The 16,952-nt window shown below is 41.2% G+C and overlaps 1 protein-coding gene across 7 annotated transcripts in view; it reads right to left on the bottom strand.

Moving 5' to 3' along the window:
- FRY (FRY microtubule binding protein) overlaps positions 1-16,952 on the bottom strand; it is a 269,947-nt gene that overhangs the window by 58,869 nt on the left and 194,126 nt on the right. For all 7 annotated transcript variants that reach the window (XM_003913738.5, XM_017951077.2, XM_009191743.4 and 4 more), the window contains 8 exons: positions 15,848-15,998; positions 15,211-15,314; positions 14,269-14,454; positions 10,989-11,187; positions 8,432-8,553; positions 4,952-5,139; positions 3,539-3,633; positions 1,030-1,637 (listed from right to left, as the gene is read on the bottom strand). In XM_003913738.5, the coding sequence (XP_003913787.3) occupies positions 1,030-1,637; positions 3,539-3,633; positions 4,952-5,139; positions 8,432-8,553; positions 10,989-11,187; positions 14,269-14,454; positions 15,211-15,314; positions 15,848-15,998 (1,653 nt within the window). The remainder of the gene's footprint in view (positions 1-1,029; positions 1,638-3,538; positions 3,634-4,951; positions 5,140-8,431; positions 8,554-10,988; positions 11,188-14,268; positions 14,455-15,210; positions 15,315-15,847; positions 15,999-16,952) is intronic.

Raw genomic sequence — 16,952 nt, 5'->3', positions numbered from 1 at the left:
GTGATTATCCTGCACTGGAGTTTTGTGAATAAGGATGGCTGGCCCAGATTTTTTTGGCACAGATTGAACTGAGCTGAAGTACTCGTTTGAAATTTTTGTCAAAAATTACATATTTTAAGAAAAACTGGTGTGAGAGGACATAGGCCAACCAATTTAAGTCTTAGTCATGTAATTGAAAAGACTCTTTAAAATAAGGAATGACTTAGTTCCTCTGTGTTAAGCTCTAGCTTCATGAAATGAATTCTGGGTCACATGCCATGGCATTAAAAATCTGGTTTGTTGGCCAGGCATGGTGGCTCACGCCTGTAATCCAAGGACTTTGGGAGGCTGAGGCGGGCAGCTCACAAGGTCAAGATATCAAGACCATCCTGGCTGACACTGGTGAAACTCCGTCTCTACTAAAAAAACAAAAATTAGCTGGGCGTGGTGGTGTACACCTGTAATCCCAGCTACTCGGGAGGCTGAGGCAGGAGAATTGCTTGAACCTGGGAGACAGAGGTTGCAGTGAGCCAAGATTGCGCCACTGAACTCCAGCCCGGCGATAGAGTGAGACTCCATCTCAAAGTAAATAAATAAATAAATAAATACATACATAAATAAATAATCAATCTGGTTTGTTGATTTGGGTTAATTCAAAACAAGAGGAAACCAAGAGAATTTCCAAGAAGAGCAGAAAAGCAAAGAAAAAATAAAAGATTTAGGAGTTAAGAAAAAAATTTTTTTTTCCTGTACAAGAGCAATGGAATAAACTAACAGCACCTGCAGTTTGATCTGGAAAGCATAAAGGAACTGCTAATATCTTATAAATAATTTTGGTCCCTTTTATGCTATTGCCTTAAAAATATTTTCTATAATACAGATCATTGAGATTTACATTATATAGAATTTTAAAAGAAAAAATAAACTACTCCCAAGGAACCATTTTGTAGCAGAATTGTTAAAAGCAGTAAGTTCATATTATCTTATTGTACCAAATGACGAACACAACCACCATCAGAATTGAGACAGGGTGAACGAGGCTGGCTTTACCAATAGCATGGGATGCATCCACCATGGATATTTTGGACACTGGTGTCAGCAGACTGAAGAGCTGCAGGGTCAGGTCTGTGGTGGTGAGGGATGTGAATCCTTTCAGCAGCAGCTGCTGCAGCCCGGAGAAGTCGGCCCACTTGAGCTGTGCCTGGAGTTTCTCAAGCTTTTCTCGGTTCTCAGCCTTATCGAGTGGCATATGTGCCAGTAGTCTGCTCAACAGCCTTAAGGCCATTAAGTATTCAAACTCAAAATCAGACTCCATCAAGGCCACTGTGACCCAGAAGATGGTGGCCAGCAGGTTGGTGGGATGGTTTATGTGGGATGGGTCCGTGAGACTGTCCTTCAAGGAGGATGAGCTTCTGGTTTTTGAGGAGAGGCCTTGTTGGGTACAAGCCTGAATTCTGTCCAGTGTGGCACTTCGAGGTGGGTCAGAGGATCGGTCAATGACACCAAACTTTTTGGGCACAGAGAAGCTTCGCTGATGCCGGCTCCGTTCTGCAGTCGCAGTGCTGCCGCTGGTGGTTCCGGGGTTCACATTTAGTTGTCCTGTGCTCTTTCTGCTTGCTGTTAGTTTACTGCTGGAGCTTAAATCTGGTGAGGAAGAACTGGGTATAAAAATAAATAAGTTTAATAGGATGCCAACACGTATCATGAAAAGCCAGTTGTTTCAAGTCCACTCAGAAACACTGCAGGAGGGAAATAATTATTTAGAAATGCCACTTTCTATTCATTTATTTTTCCTTATCCTTAAACCTTTATTTTTTTTATTTTTTTTTATTTTTTATTTTTTTGAGACGGAGTCTCGCGCTGTGTCACCCAGGCTGGAGTGCAGTGGCACGATCTCGGCTCACTGCAAGCTCCGCCTCCCAGGTTCAGGCCATTCTCCTGCCTCAGCCTCCGAGTAGCTGGGACTACAGGCGCCCGCCACCACGCCCGGCTAGTTTTTTGTATTTTTAGTAGAGATGGGGTTTCACCATGTTAGCCAGGATGGTCTCGATCTCCTGACCTCGTGATCCGCCCGTCTCGGCCTCCCAAAGTGCTGGGATTACAGGCTTGAGCCACCGCGCCCGGCCAGAAATGCCACTTTCTATTCATTTATTTTTCCTTATCCTTAAACCTTTATTTTTTTTATTTTTTTTTATTTTTTATTTTTTTGAGACGGAGTCTCGCGCTGTGTCACCCAGGCTGGAGTGCAGTGGCACGATCTCGGCTCACTGCAAGCTCCGCCTCCCAGGTTCAGGCCATTCTCCTGCCTCAGCCTCCGAGTAGCTGGGACTACAGGCGCCCGCCACCACGCCCGGCTAGTTTTTTGTATTTTTAGTAGAGACGGGGTTTCACCATGTTAGCCAGGATGGTCTCGATCTCCTGACCTCATGATCCGCCCGCCTCGGCCTCCCAAAGTGCTGGGATTACAGGCTTGAGCCACCGCGCCCGGCCTAAACCTTTAAAAAACAAAACAAGGGAACCCTCATCAACAAAACAAAAAGCCCAATACTGACTGCTACTTATTGAAAAATGTAAAGAAATCAATAATTGGCCTTAAAGTTTACTGATATTTCATTTATTTTTTTGTTCGAATTTGGGTAGGAGTAATTATAAAATGTACCTGATAGGTATAAGCTTCAATATTCTGTTAACTAACTGACAAGGAGAACAGAAATGGAAATTATGCTATCCAGAAAGAAGCTGGTAAATGTTCATGTCAAAGGAAATTTTTTGGTACTTACCAAAATTTATGAAAAATGATTTCTTAGTCTATGCTGAAAAGGTAAAACTCTTTGTCAACATTCTTACTACATTTTTACTGATTTAGATAAATCTTTATGTTCATATAGATAAATATGTGTGATGTTTGTAACCATACCAAAATTATCCATAAAAAATGCTCAACTTAAAAATGAAACAAGGCCCAATGGGATACAAGATAACATTACCGACTCAATTTTAAGCAAGATGAGCTCAATTATACAAACAGAATATAGAGTCGTAAATAATTTGAAATGAGTTATTAAACATTGGCAGGAGCACAAAAAAATATATTAAGGTAGGAATTTCTTCGAGTGAAGTCAACATTTATTCCAACTGTTTTCATGGCAACTGTTCACAAGCTTTATATATATTTACTTAAAAATAATGTTTAGCTTTTGCTTTTCTTTACCAATGTAATAAATAGGATAATTATTACATAAATTTGGAAAAATACTCAGACAAAAAATACATGGAAAATTATTAATATTTTATCATGTAGAGATAACACTTGGTATCTATCTTCCTGATGTTTAAAAATACTTATATAATGCATGTGTGTATGTATGTGTGTGTGTGTGTGTGTGTGTGTATTATGACTTCTTTTTTAACTTAAGAAAGTATTACACATACTTTTTCAGGTCATAAATATACTTCAAAAACTAAATTTTTTTCTTTGCACTTTGGCTAAAGTCCAGCATCTCCCAAATACTCCAGTACAGTATATTTGATGTTAAAATATCATTAAGCTGATCCTCACCGGGACAATACAGTTAGGAGGTCACTGTTCTTCAAGCAGTCAGACAAGTTATCCACGGCCGCCTCCAAGGTAAGGAGTGCTTCCATTACATAACCCTGCCAAACATGCAAAGATAGCATTTTGTATTGCTTGTAACCATTGTTAACTTCCTGAAGAGAAATTTAATTAATGTACACTTTATTCCAATAATGTTATTGCTGCTTTAATTTATGAAGTCTAAAATGAGCTTTAAGGGCCACTTAGGAAATTCAGATGGCTTAGGAGTTAGCAGATAATCATAAAAATTTATTTCCCTATGTCTAAGAGCCTCAACAGATCACTTTCATTTGAAATCCGGCACCGAGGGGGGCAAGCATGACCCTCTGCTGAGGGGAGGGTAGCATCTGAAATGCAGTGCGGCAATGTTTGAAAGCCACAGATCAAGAGGAGAGGTACAGGAAGAGCTGCCTCCGTGGTGTTTTAAATAGCACCTCTAATGGCCGAAAGAAGGAAGCAGGTAGTGTCTGTAGGTGTGCAAGCTTCCTAAGATGCAGGAACATTTCTTTTTTTCCTTTTTTTTTTGACATGGAGTCTCACTTCCATTGCCCAGGCTAGAGTGCCATGGCACCATTTGGCTCACTGCAACCCCTGCCTCCTGGGTTCAAGTGATTCTCCTGCCTCAGCCTCCTGAGTAGCTAGGATTACAGGTGTGTGCCCCCACGCCGAGCTAATTTTTGTGTTTTTAGTGGAGATGGGGTTTCACCGTGTTGGCCAGCCTGACCTTGAACTCCTGGCCTCAAGGGATCTGCTCGCCTTGGCCTCCCAAAGTGCTGGGATTATAGGCATGAGCCACTGCCCAGCCAGGAATATTTCTGAAGGGAAAGAAGGACTTGGCCGGAGCCACAGAGCTTGTGATGCCAGCGGCTCTCAACCTGTTCAGCGCTGCCCAATCTCTGGGCTCTACCTCGAGGGCCTCCTTGTGGCAGTCACCCTCCATTCCTTCTTCAGCTCTTCTCAGTCTACTGGAGACTAGCCATACAGAGAGAGGTAGTGCTTTGCACAGATACAGTGGAGGTCCCTGCTCTGGGCAGGGACACTGTATAACTGCATCTTAGGTTGGCAGCCAGAAACCCCAAACTATACAAAATAATCTCCTGGCCGCCTGCCAAATAAAACCAACCACAAAAACAAGGAAGAAGCCACCAGAGGATTTCCAGTTGTTGGCATATATAAAAGAGATAATATTCACTGAATTTCTAGAACAAGGCTCCTTGGAATAATTCTTGTAAATATAAAAGTCCACCTCTAAAATACATTGTACATGTCCAGATGGCTGGAATAATTGTTGAGAGAAGAAAGGCTCAAAAAAAGTTTACACCTCCTCGAGACAAGACAGCTCATCCTTCATGAGCTCAGTGGTCTTTCCTTCCATACCTGAATCTCATCTCCATGTTCTCCGATCACCTCCACCAATCTTGAGAGAAGGTCAGATAAGGCATGTGCTGATAGAGGTTGCTTGAGGGCCCGGAATATCTGGAAGGACCGACCAGCATAGTGCCTTGAAGAGCTTGCGAGGGCTGTCTGCAATGCAACTTCACTCAACTGGTGCTCCAGATGGAAGCCTAGGGCAACAAGAGTCACAGAATGGGTTGGTCTCTACTTCACATGCTCTGAGGCATCAAAGTTACCTGTAAGTTTAAAACAGGCTAACAGCACAGGGCTACCTTGTAGTGGTACTTATTTACAAGTCAACCATTTTTTTTTTCCTTTTTTGAGACAGGGTCTCACTCTGTTGCCCAGGCTGGAGCGTAGTGGCATGATCACGGCTCAATGCAGCCTCTACCTCCTGGGCTCAAGTGATCCTCCCACCCCAGCCTCCCAAGTAGCTGGGACTATAGGCATGTGCCACCATGCCTGGATAGTTTTCTGTATTTTTTATAGTGATGGGGTCTCACTATGTTGCCAAGGCTGGTCTTGAACTCCTGGGCTCAAGTGATCTGCCTGCTTTGCCTTCCTAAAGTGCTCGGATTATAGGCATGAGCCATCACGTCGAGTTTTTTCTCAAGCTTTTTTTTTTTTTAAAACAGGGTCTTTCTTTGTTGCCCAGGCTGGTCTTGAACTCCTGGGCTCAAGGAATCCTCCTGCCTCAGCCTACTGAGTCGCTGGGATTACGGGTGTGTGCCACTGCACCCACCTCATTTTAAAATAGAAACAAATTCTGAATAAATCTTAAGGAGGTATAGTGTAGTAGAAAAAGGCTTTGGAACAAGATGGTCCTGGTATTGAATTAGGGGCTTTCTAACTCTGGGAAAGGAATTTGTTCTCCATGAACTTGTTTCCTTATCTTTAACTTGTCTCATACAGTTGTTGTGAAAATTAAACAACTTACAAAGTGCCTAGTACAATGTCTGAAACATAACATAGGTTCACAAATGTATTATTATTTATTACTCTGCTATTTTCATATATTATTCTTCCGTACTACTTTTTTGCACAGAATACTCGTTTTTTGTAAGTTTGTTAGAGTAGAGGAAATTTCAGAATAGAGGAAAGCTGTTAGTGGATCTATTCAATTCAAAACACAACTAAGGTCTGTGCCAAAGTCTTTGCTTTATTGATAAGCAGATATTGAAGTGCAGATACTGTGAAGAAGGCAGCCATAATTTAAACTTTCACCTGAATATTTGTTTTTCCAATTGTACAAAGGTAATCTCAGTAATCAGAAAATCATTTGATCAGATGGGAATGAAAATGTAAGATAAAGCTCATGACTGAATTCCAGGTCATTAAATTCTATACTTGCCGTGCCTCTCTGCAGGGAGAAAAGCAGACTACAAGGGTAGAAGGACTGAAAGAAAACAGAGGCCATGGCTGTCTCTATGACACAGAGGTTCTGCAGCACATTTGGCTGCTACATGAAAGTGGGCCAGAAGGGATAATTCAATGTCATTGTTCTTAGCTGCAGCTTGGCTACTTGACCCTAGGGACAAATAGATTATACAAGAAAACGTACCTGCAGAGAAAACAGAGGGCCCTGGAAAATTGACTTTGGACACATTCAGGGTAGTAAACATAGGATTAAACCCATGCAGGCAGTTCGTATCTTATGAATGATGCTTCCAAAAAGCTTTTTATGTCTTTATTTGTTTATCAAAGTAAAGGTTTGTTTACTTAGCCTATTTTACGTGTGGAGGTTAGGTACCCTGGCAAATGATATTGTGATTTTATGTGTGGAGATTAGGTACCCAGGCAAATGACAAATGTGATTCAAATGGGCAAATGCTTGTTTAAATCACAACGAACCTGACGGCTAGAACTGTACTAGTAGGACTTCAGACTCCACCTTCACCACAACAGTGTCCTTTGAGAAAAGGAAAAGGTTTCTTTTTCTTTCCAGCCACACAGTGAATCTACACTTCCCAGTCTTCCTTGCAGTTAGGTGTGCCTAGGTGCCTGAGTTCCGGCCCATGGAATGTGGGAAAAAACCCACTGGATACCCCATTTAAGACTGGGGCATCAACTCATCCTGAGGAATCCTCTTCTCACTCTCTCTTCTTCCACCTGCTGGCCGGATGCAGAGGGCCCGGCATAAGCCTCAGCCTAGAGGGTGGAAGAGCCTCAGGCTGGAGGGTCCCTGAAGCACCTAGTGGAAGGCCACCTGCCAAACATCTGCACTGAACTTTTACAGGACCCAGGAATAACCTTCTGTTGTGTTAAGCCTCTGAGCCCTAGGGGCTGTTTGTTACAGCAGCTATGCTGCCCTGACTAACACAAGTGTTTCCAGGAACACATTGTGCATGTATACAGAAAACAGGCCAAAAGCGGGGATGTACAAGGAAATCAGAATCAGTAAAAATTGATCGAGATGCAAAAAGACCTAGACTTTATGCAGCCTGAAGTACCCTCTAAGAATTCAGTATAAGGCATTTATATATTTTCTCATTTTCATTATTTTCATTCAATCAAAGATTTTAGATTAATTAATGGTTTACATACAAATAGTAAATTTCTTCCTTTGGGCTGTGTTCAATGATTAATTGGCTTTTGAGGTCTTAATATTTTAAACAAATTCCAAAGGGGAAACTGAAAACTAGAAATGGAAGTCTATTCCTGGAATGACTCTCCCATTTCAGTCTGTCCGTATCGTTTGTTTTTTAGTAAGTGTCCTCTGATAATGAAAAGATATGTGGCTGATCCAAAATGTTTCAAGCTGGGAAATGTGCTAATTATCAGAGCAGCTGGGAAAGCCAGGGAGCTGGATTTAATATCTCCAGTCTGGTGTGAGGGAAAAAAGGTAGAGATGGTTTTACAACATGTTGAGGAACCAGATTTAAGTTTCACACACAAATCAGCCCAGGCCAACTTGGATCTGAAGGAATTCAGCAGAAGGAAAACACTTAAGTATCATGATGCTACGACAATTTAAATAGGATTTACACTGTATTTAGAATATTGAATAGTCATTTGCACAGGAATTGTTAGCAAACACTTTTAAAGCCAAAAACATTTTATCACAATTTTTTTTTAAAAAAACAGTCTGACCCTTCAAGCAGCCATTTAACCAGACTATTTTTCATCATTGAGACTGATGAGAGTCAATTAATGAGATTTATTCCTCATAGCCTACTTTAAAGAAAATGTTATAGACACAGTTTAATTCTAGTAAGGTAAATAAAAGAAGTAGAACAAGTATGTTAGAAAAATTAGTTGATACAGCATAATGCAAATATATATGGCATTAAATACCATGCAGTTAGGAAGCATCCGAACAAGCTTCAGAACTCCCCTATGAATATGCTCATGCTATGGATGTGGAGTGCAGGACAGTTGTAAGGTGCTGTAATCATCATATAGAGATAGGGTCCATTACAGAACAACGCTGAAAGAGGGATCTGTGCAAATAAGATGAAGTACCTGATTTGGAATCTTTAAATACAGATACAACGTGACGTAGAAAATTAGTGAGCTGTTCAGCACTCTTTGAATTTTGATTTTTAGGTGTGATGTCTTCATGGCACCAAAGTGGACCAAATGCCCTTAAACAAAACACACAAAATGTCAAAAATATAACTTTCATTTTGCATTTTTAAAACTATACATACAGTCCTGACTCCAAGCGTATAACATATTTAAATTTTTTGCAATCTATGCATCGGACAAAGGTCTAATCCCAGCATCTATAAGGAACTTAAACAAATTTACAAGAAAAAAACAAAAAACCCTGTTAAAAAGTGGGCAAAGGACATGAACAGCTACTTCTCAAAAGAAGACATACATGCAGCCAACAATCATATAAAAAAAGCTCAACATCACTGATCATTAAAGAAATGCAAATCAAAACCACAGTGAGATACCATTTCACACCAGTCAGAATGGCGATTATTAAAAAGTCAAAAAATAATAGATGTTGGCAAGGTTGTGGAGAAAAAGGAAGGCTTTTACACTGTTGGTGTGAGTATAAACTAGTTCAACCACTGTGGAAGACATTGTGGCGATTCCTCAAAGACCCAGAGACAGAAATACCATTTGACCCAGCAATTCCATTACTGGGTATATACCCAAAGGAATATACATTGTTCTATTATAAAGACACATGCATGCATATGTTCATGGTAGCACTATTCCCAATAGCAAAGACATGGAATCAACCCAAGTGCCCATCAATGATAGATTGGATAAAAAAAAAGTGGTACATATACACCATGGAATACTGTGCCACCATAAAAAGGTATAAGATTGTATCCTTTGCAGGGTCATGGATGGAGCTGGAGGCTATCATCCTTAGCAAACTAATGCAGGAACAGAAAACCAAATACCACAAGATCTCACTTGTAAGTGGGAGCTGAATGATGAGAACACACGGACACACTGGGGGGAGTAACACACACTGGGGCCTACCGGAGGGCGGAGGGTAGGAGAGAGAGGACTGGGAAAAACAACTAATGGATACTGGGCTTAATACCTGGCTGATGAAATAGCCTGTACAACAAACCCCCTTGACACACGTTTACCTATGTAGCAAACCTACACACCCTGCACATGCACCCTTGAACTTAAAATATAAGTTAAAAAATATTTTAAACAATTTCATGAATTATTTTGGAAGTACATTTCAGTCTTGAAAACCTTATCAGCATACTCAAAGCACATCTAATGTATGGAGTCATTTTGAAATGTTTTAAATTAAATTCATTTGCAAAATTAAAACCTCCCAATTCACCAGAACAGTGCTTGGCATATCATAAGTGCTACATGTTTGTTTAAGTAAAATGATACCAAATGTTAAGTGAAATAAAGACTTAGACATGGACTCAATTTTCACGTTTTAGCATTTGCATAGGTAAGGCTTTTATCAGTATCACATCAAGTTGCAAATACCATACAATCAAACTGAAGACATGGCCTCTGTCGTCTACTTGGTTTTCAACAGTAAGAATGGAATGGAGCCAGGTAGGAGAATTTCAGAGAAGAATTATTCCAAATATGTTGTACTGACAGTTGGTGAGTGGTGACAACACTTTTCCTTTGCACAAATCATTCGGGTCTCTGCAGTACCCTGTATGTTCAGGCATACTGTCATGTAGGCACCATCAGCTCCTGTCCTAAGCTTCCTGCACATTAAATCCCACAGTAAGTTGAGAGCTGCACAAAACACCCTGAATCATGAATTGTGGAAAGAAAATACTCTTTTTTATTGTTTGCATTAATTGATGCATTAGTTGAAGAAAGCAAGATCACATGAGATATTAGATAACATATACATAGACTAGATTTCCGGGACTTAACTCGCTGAGAAAGGGGAGCACGCCACCCAGTCACAGGTAAGCATGCTTTACACAACTACCAGACCGTAGGGTGTTAGAAATCCTGGAGCCTTACGAGCTAAATGGTTAATGAGAAGAACCAGAAGACCTGACCAGGACCGCTTGCAGTTTTTCTTGGTTTTGATTTATTAGTTTGACTCATTTCCTATTATGCTTCCTATTGTTTCTGGTTTCTGACTGCCTTTTACAAATGACTCTTGGGACCAGATGAATAGATAATGGTCCCCTTGGCAGCTGCTTCTGGGTTGACCACGGCTAATATCCTTGGTTTCCAGAGTGATGTTCTTTGCCAAGTCTCAGAACTACTAACCCCTGGCAGCTCTGATAGATGACTAAAGGCATGCTCACTATGGGGCACGACCATCTCCTGCCTCCATCTGCTGCATCACCATTATCCACAAAATCCCCTTGCCCATCAACTGTCACATCAGTGGGATCCTAGAAACTTCTACCAACGTCTGCCTTTCACAAATTGTATTCTTTGTACTCAGTGTCTGTTCACACAGACTCCAGCAGTTGCAATTGAGAAGAGAAACAGGACTTTGTTAGAACCCCAGGATCACTTTTCCATCTGTGTGGTTTAAAGCATTGGCAATTTTCCAAAAGACCAACCTGCAAACAGCTGCGGACTCCTAACCCCTTATTACCTGGTCGTCAGAAACTCAATGAGCTTGTTTGCCTTCTCATCTGTTTCAGCAGCTGTGTCCACGTCTTCTACCTCCTGGGTCATCTGTGGGAGGTTTCCACTGCTGCCTCCCAGACTGATGCTGGAGGAGGTGGAGCTGGAGCTGAGCCCTGAGTCGGGCACTGGGGATGACTGGTCCTCTCTCAGGAAGTCAAAGCCACCTGGTGGGAGAAGAAGGTCAAGGAGGGATGTATTAGGCAGTGTGCTTGTCCGCATGCTTAATGAGGTCCACAGAGGAGGGCAGAGAAGTGTGGAGTTATTTAAATTCTGGGGAGAAAATGGTTGCTTTTGGCTGTGGCTATGATTAAATGAGACTGACAGTTTTTCTTTGTTTAGGGAATCAGTTGCACTGCTGTGTAAATGAGTGTGTCTTTGGGACTAGGACTTGATCTGCTGCTTTCTACTCTGCTGTTTTGGTTGATACTTTCTACAAAAGAAAGGTTATGTGTGTGTGTTTGTATGCATGTATGGACCAGGCAAATGACCAGTTCAACTATAACAGATCATCTACTGACTGCTCTTAATAAATTATTCCTGGGTATTAGACTACTTAAACATGTGAAATGGGCTGGGCACGGTGGCTCACGCCTGTAATCCCAGCACTGTGCGAGGCCGAGGCGGGTGGATCACGAGGTCAGGAGATCGAGATGATCCTGGCTAACCTGGTGAAACCCTGTCTTTACTAAAAATACAAAAATTAGCCTGGTGTGGTGGCAGGCGCCTGTGGTCCCAGCTGCTTGGGAGGCTGAGGCAGGAGAATGGCATGAACCTGGTGGGGTGGAGCTTGCAGTGAGCCGGGATCATGCCACTGCACTCCAGCCTGGGCGACAGAGCAAAGACTCCATATTGGGGGGAAAAAAATGTGAAATGATACCCTGTTTGAGGATACCAGTCACTTAATGGCTGGTTACTTATACATAATGTTTTTGAGTAAATGTGTCCAGAAGCTTTAGTATTGTGTATATAATGATGTATTTTAATAGAATATGTATTATGGTATTCAAAGAAATATGGCATAAGCAAATACTGTTTCTTCGCTACATACTTGGTTGACATTCTACACCTCTGGATAGGCTGTAGGTTTGAAAATGTATATATGCAACTATCCCTTTTCCCCTATTTAATAATCATAAAAAGTATGTAGTGCTGGTGTGTGTCTGATAGATATACTGAATTAGAGATGAGGAGTCCTGGGTTTGAATAACATTTCTGTCACTTACAGCGTAGCCTCAGGGAATTTATGTAATTCTCTGTAGCTCAGTGTCCTATTATAATAAAGTCAAGACAATAATTTCTGTCACACACATTTTTAGTGTGTATTTGAAAGCAACTATAGTTGAAACTAGGTGCTTAATAAATTTTTATTAAAAAAAGAACATTTCCCATATTCTTTGTATACCTATTCCCTATGTCCTGTAGAACCAGTCACTTTAGCTATCTACTGTTTGTCTTGCCTATGAATATTGTATGCGTTTTTGGTAAATCTTCAATTTAAATCATTTTATACCACATTGATGGTATAATAAATGCAAAACTGATGTACACAGAGATACACAACTTATCAGATACCACAATTTTCTCTGCCTAACATTCGAAAAAATTATATTCTTTTTTATTTTTATTTTTATTTTTATTTTTATTTTTTTTTTTTTTGAGACAGGGTCTCGCTTAGTCGCCCAGGCTGGAGTGCAGTGGCGCGATCTCGGCTCACTGCAAGCTCCGCCTCCCGGGTTCACGCCATTCTCCTGCCTCAGCCTCCCGAGTAGCTGGGACTACAGGCGCCCGCCGCCTCGCCCGGCTAATTTTTTGCATTTTTAGTAGAGACGGGGTTTCACCGTGTTAGCCAGGATGGTCTCGATCTCCTGACCTCGTGATCCGCCCGCCTCGGCCTCCCAAAGTGCTGGGATTACAGGCGTGAGCCACCGCGCCCGGCCGAAAAAATTATATTCTTATCCTCAGGACTTAGAGCAGCTAGAACTCTTCATTTTAATTAAACATCTACAGCAAAGGGAGTTTTGTGTTTCTAAGAGGCTATTGATAGGTTGCTTTCAATTAAGTGTAGATAATGATGATTTCATGTTTGTTTTCCAAAGAACTATGTTAACATCTATTAGAAGCCAGTACAGTGGTGGGCATAAGTGATAAATAAAAGGTACACCCTTTTCACAGTAATGTAGAAAGCACACAGTGACATGTGAAATGTCGCACCGTAGTTAGTGCCAATGCAATGTGTAAAATAAATAGGTTAAAAAAAAATTAGCCAGGCGTGGTGGCTCATGCCTGTAATCCCAGCACTTTGGGAGGCCGAGGCGGGCGGATCACGAGGTCGGGGTAGATGGAGCATCTCATCCTTACACACGGTGAAACCCCGCTCTACTAAAATAGAAAAAAATTAGCCGAGTGGTGTGGCGTGGTGCCTGTGGTCCCAGCTACTGAGGAGGCTGAGGCAGGAGAATGGCTGAACCCGGGAGAGCTTGCAGTGAGCTGAGATCGCCACCGCGATCGTGCCTGGAAAGGAGGAGACTGCCTCAAAAAAAAAAAAAAAAAAAAAAAATTAGTCCCTGAACTCTGTTAGTTGGTAATCTTCATCATCATTTTAAGATATTTTAAATGTTCTGGTTCTAAATGAAAACCAGTATTACCTGTTGGGATAAAGTTTTCATAAATGGCTTGACATGGCAGAGTAATTTCTTTGACTCAGCTAATGCTATCTGTTCCTGTTTCTAAGGATAATTTTTTTTGGTTTCAAAACAGCAATGGTTTTTAACAGGCTCCCACTAATGGCGTCTTCAAGGAAAAGGTCAGTCATTCAATAAAGTGAAAATTGCTTTATGGGCACTAGAAGACACACAAGTGATATATCTGGCACCCTGGCTGTGACCTGCTCTCAGGCAGCAGCAGTGGTCACTGTTTTGTGCGTTCTCACCCTTCGGTGTTCTACACTGCTGCTCCTGGCCAATGGGCACGTACACTTCCAATGCATCAGGAGGAACAGATTCAATGGGGGCAGCAATCATAGATATAACCAGGAAAAATATATTTTAAATATTCAATAATAAAGCTTTTGAGAGGCAAGTTCACATCGAGTGAAATGGTGTGTATTTACTGTACTGTTGATTTACCACGTGGAAAGTTGGAGGTCATAGCATGAGAAAAGTTAACTTGGGCTCTACTGGCACCTGCAGTTAGTTATCTCTGCATTTGTAACTGTCCTAGGCTCTCTACCAGTCGTTCTCTGTTACCTGTATAGAGATATTCAGGTTGGTAAGCTGGCTGCACAGTTAGAGTCTTAGCTTCACCCATCTCTCGGGTCTGCAGGAGTACAGAAGCAATGGAATGGAAATTGCTGTTGCAAGAGAGGGCAATCAAGAGGTGAAGAAGCAGTTTTTTGCTGTGTTCAAAGACTTCAGGCCGGTAGTGGTCTAAACCTGGAACAAAACAGTAGAATCTCAGTATAAACAAACGTTAAGCTCGTTTAGATTCCAGGGATGGTAAAGATTCCAGGATACTCAGGAGGAACATGTTAAAAGAATGTTTAGTTTTCTTTGTTATTGTTTGTGTTACCAACATACAGAAGTTGGGCTTAGGAAAAATAAAATGCTTTATTTCTTAAGTAAAATGTTCTCATAAAATGCTGATAGATGAACTTTTCTTGACCTCTCTGTAGCATTTGATGTGGTTAGCATTCCTTCTTCTTGAGATGTTCTCTTCCTTGGATATCCCTGTTACTGAAAGATTCCAATTTTATTAGTCTCTTTCTAACTGAATTTCTGAGTTTCCCTGGCTGGTTCCTCTTCCCATTTTTGCTCTACAAAGCTCAGGGCTTGGCCCACTCTGTCCTATATCCTTTCTTTTTATACTCTGACTATGCCTCATAGCTTAAAATTTACCACTTCAGCCAAAGACTCTCAAAAAGGCCCAACTTATTTTGGATATCTTTGTAGATGTGGCACTAGTGAGATACCACTATATTTACACGGTAGAAATAGAGCAATTTCAAACAGTGACCAAGTAGCTGACATTTCAGAGCAGATGTCACAAAAGGGCAATGAAAAGTGGTGGAGATCAAATATTCCCAAAATGAGTCAAACAGGAAGGATGTCAATGTGAAAGGAAATCTCTATGGATTACTTCTGCATATTTTTAACCCGATTGGCTAGAATGCCTTTTAGATCCAGTCTTACCTAAGAAGACAGCGTGAAGTAATAATGGTAGATGAAGCGCCCAATCTTCTCGTACACTGTGATCTACCACCATCTCAGTCATAAAAATTACAGCAATATTGCACCTAATCAATGAAATAATGAAATTAATGCAACTTCTGAAGGGGATGGAAATACTAGTAGATCATTAAGTTACAGTTCAATATAACTCTTAAGTGTTTTTAAAACATTATATAAGGCTCTTATTCCAGGGAAATAGAGTTTAACTTGTAACACAGCACAGAGCTCCACAACAAGAAGAAACATTGGTTGAGCTAATCACACTAGTCACTAGGTAATAAGAGCTAAGAGATGAAGAGAAATCAAAGACAAGGTCCCTCTCATCAAGTTGCTTACAGTCTAAAAAGCATCACAGAATGCATGCCCATATCCAGATTACATCAAGGAGAAATTCAAAGGTCAGAGGCAGCTTTGAATATTGATTAATATTTGACCACACTCTGCTAATATGCTGGAAGCTGGCAGTCAAATCAGGCAGGATCCCACTGATTGATAAGATCATTTAATGTGGTGGGACCTGGACTAGGTTTTCCTCTTGTCATAGGTAGAAAAGTCCAGTCAAAGCTAAGGTTTCCTTCTCCCCACACATGCTGCTCACCTATGGAGTGGCCCCCGGGGAGTGATGGTCTCCGGGAGGTAGTCAACCAGGGGGGCCCAGCATCCTCCTGTACAAGGCATCGGTAAGGGCTGCGGCTGCTTGGTCTCTGTAATAGTCAGCAACCAGCCCGTGTAGGGAGAAATTGGATCATCTGCAGGGTGAGAAAGACAACTGTGCTTTATTTTCAGGGAGAGGAGACTTGTTTTCTCTACTTGATGTTTTCAGAATAAATTTTATAAATGTATGCTTGTAAAAATAACTTTATTTTTCATTTTTAAATTTTTTTTAGGGACAGGGTCTCACTGGAACCTAGGCTGGAGTGCATTGGATCAATCAAAACTCACTGCAGGGCTGGTTACAGTGGCTCACGCCTGTAATCCCAGCACATTGGGAGGCTGAGGTGGGTGGATCACCTGAGGTCTGGAGTTTGAAACCAGCCTGGCCAACATGGCAAAAACCCATCTCTACTAAAAATACACACACACACACACACACACAAAATAGCCTGGCATGATGGCACGTGCCTGTAAGCCCAGCTACTTGGGAGGATGAGGCAGAAGAATCGCTTGAACCTGGGAGGTGGAGGCTGCAGTGAGCCGAGATCGCGCCACTGCACTCCAGTCTAGACGACAGAGTGAGATTCTGTTTGAAAAACAAAAACAAAAACAAAAAAAAACCTCACTGAAGTTTCAAATTCTGGGGCTCAAGAGATCCTCCTGTCTTAGCCTTCCAAGTAACTAGGACTACAGGCATGTGCCACCACACCCGGCTAATTAAAAATTTATTATTTTTTTAAATAGATGGGGTCTCAACATGTTGCTCATGCTGGTCTCAAACTCCTGGACTCAAGTGATCTTCCCACCTTGGCCTCCCAAAGTTTTGGGATTACAGGTGTGAGTGCCTGGCCAGAAATAACTTTCTAATGATTTCATTTGGTGAGAATGAATTACATGATCAAATGGGTTAGAATTACTTGTTTGGGTAACTACTTGAATAGTTACTACTTGGTAACTAATTTATAGTTATTCATTATAAAGCAAAGCAGAATACAGATATACAAAAAGAAAAACATTAAATCATGTTGAATTCCCATCTCTATGAAAAC

The sequence above is a fragment of the Papio anubis genome, chromosome 15, assembly GCF_008728515.1.
Source record: "Papio anubis isolate 15944 chromosome 15, Panubis1.0, whole genome shotgun sequence".
Classification (NCBI taxonomy): Eukaryota; Metazoa; Chordata; class Mammalia; order Primates; family Cercopithecidae; genus Papio; species Papio anubis.
Note: the sequence above shows the minus strand (reverse complement) of the source record. Positions and strands in the feature narration are given on the sequence as shown.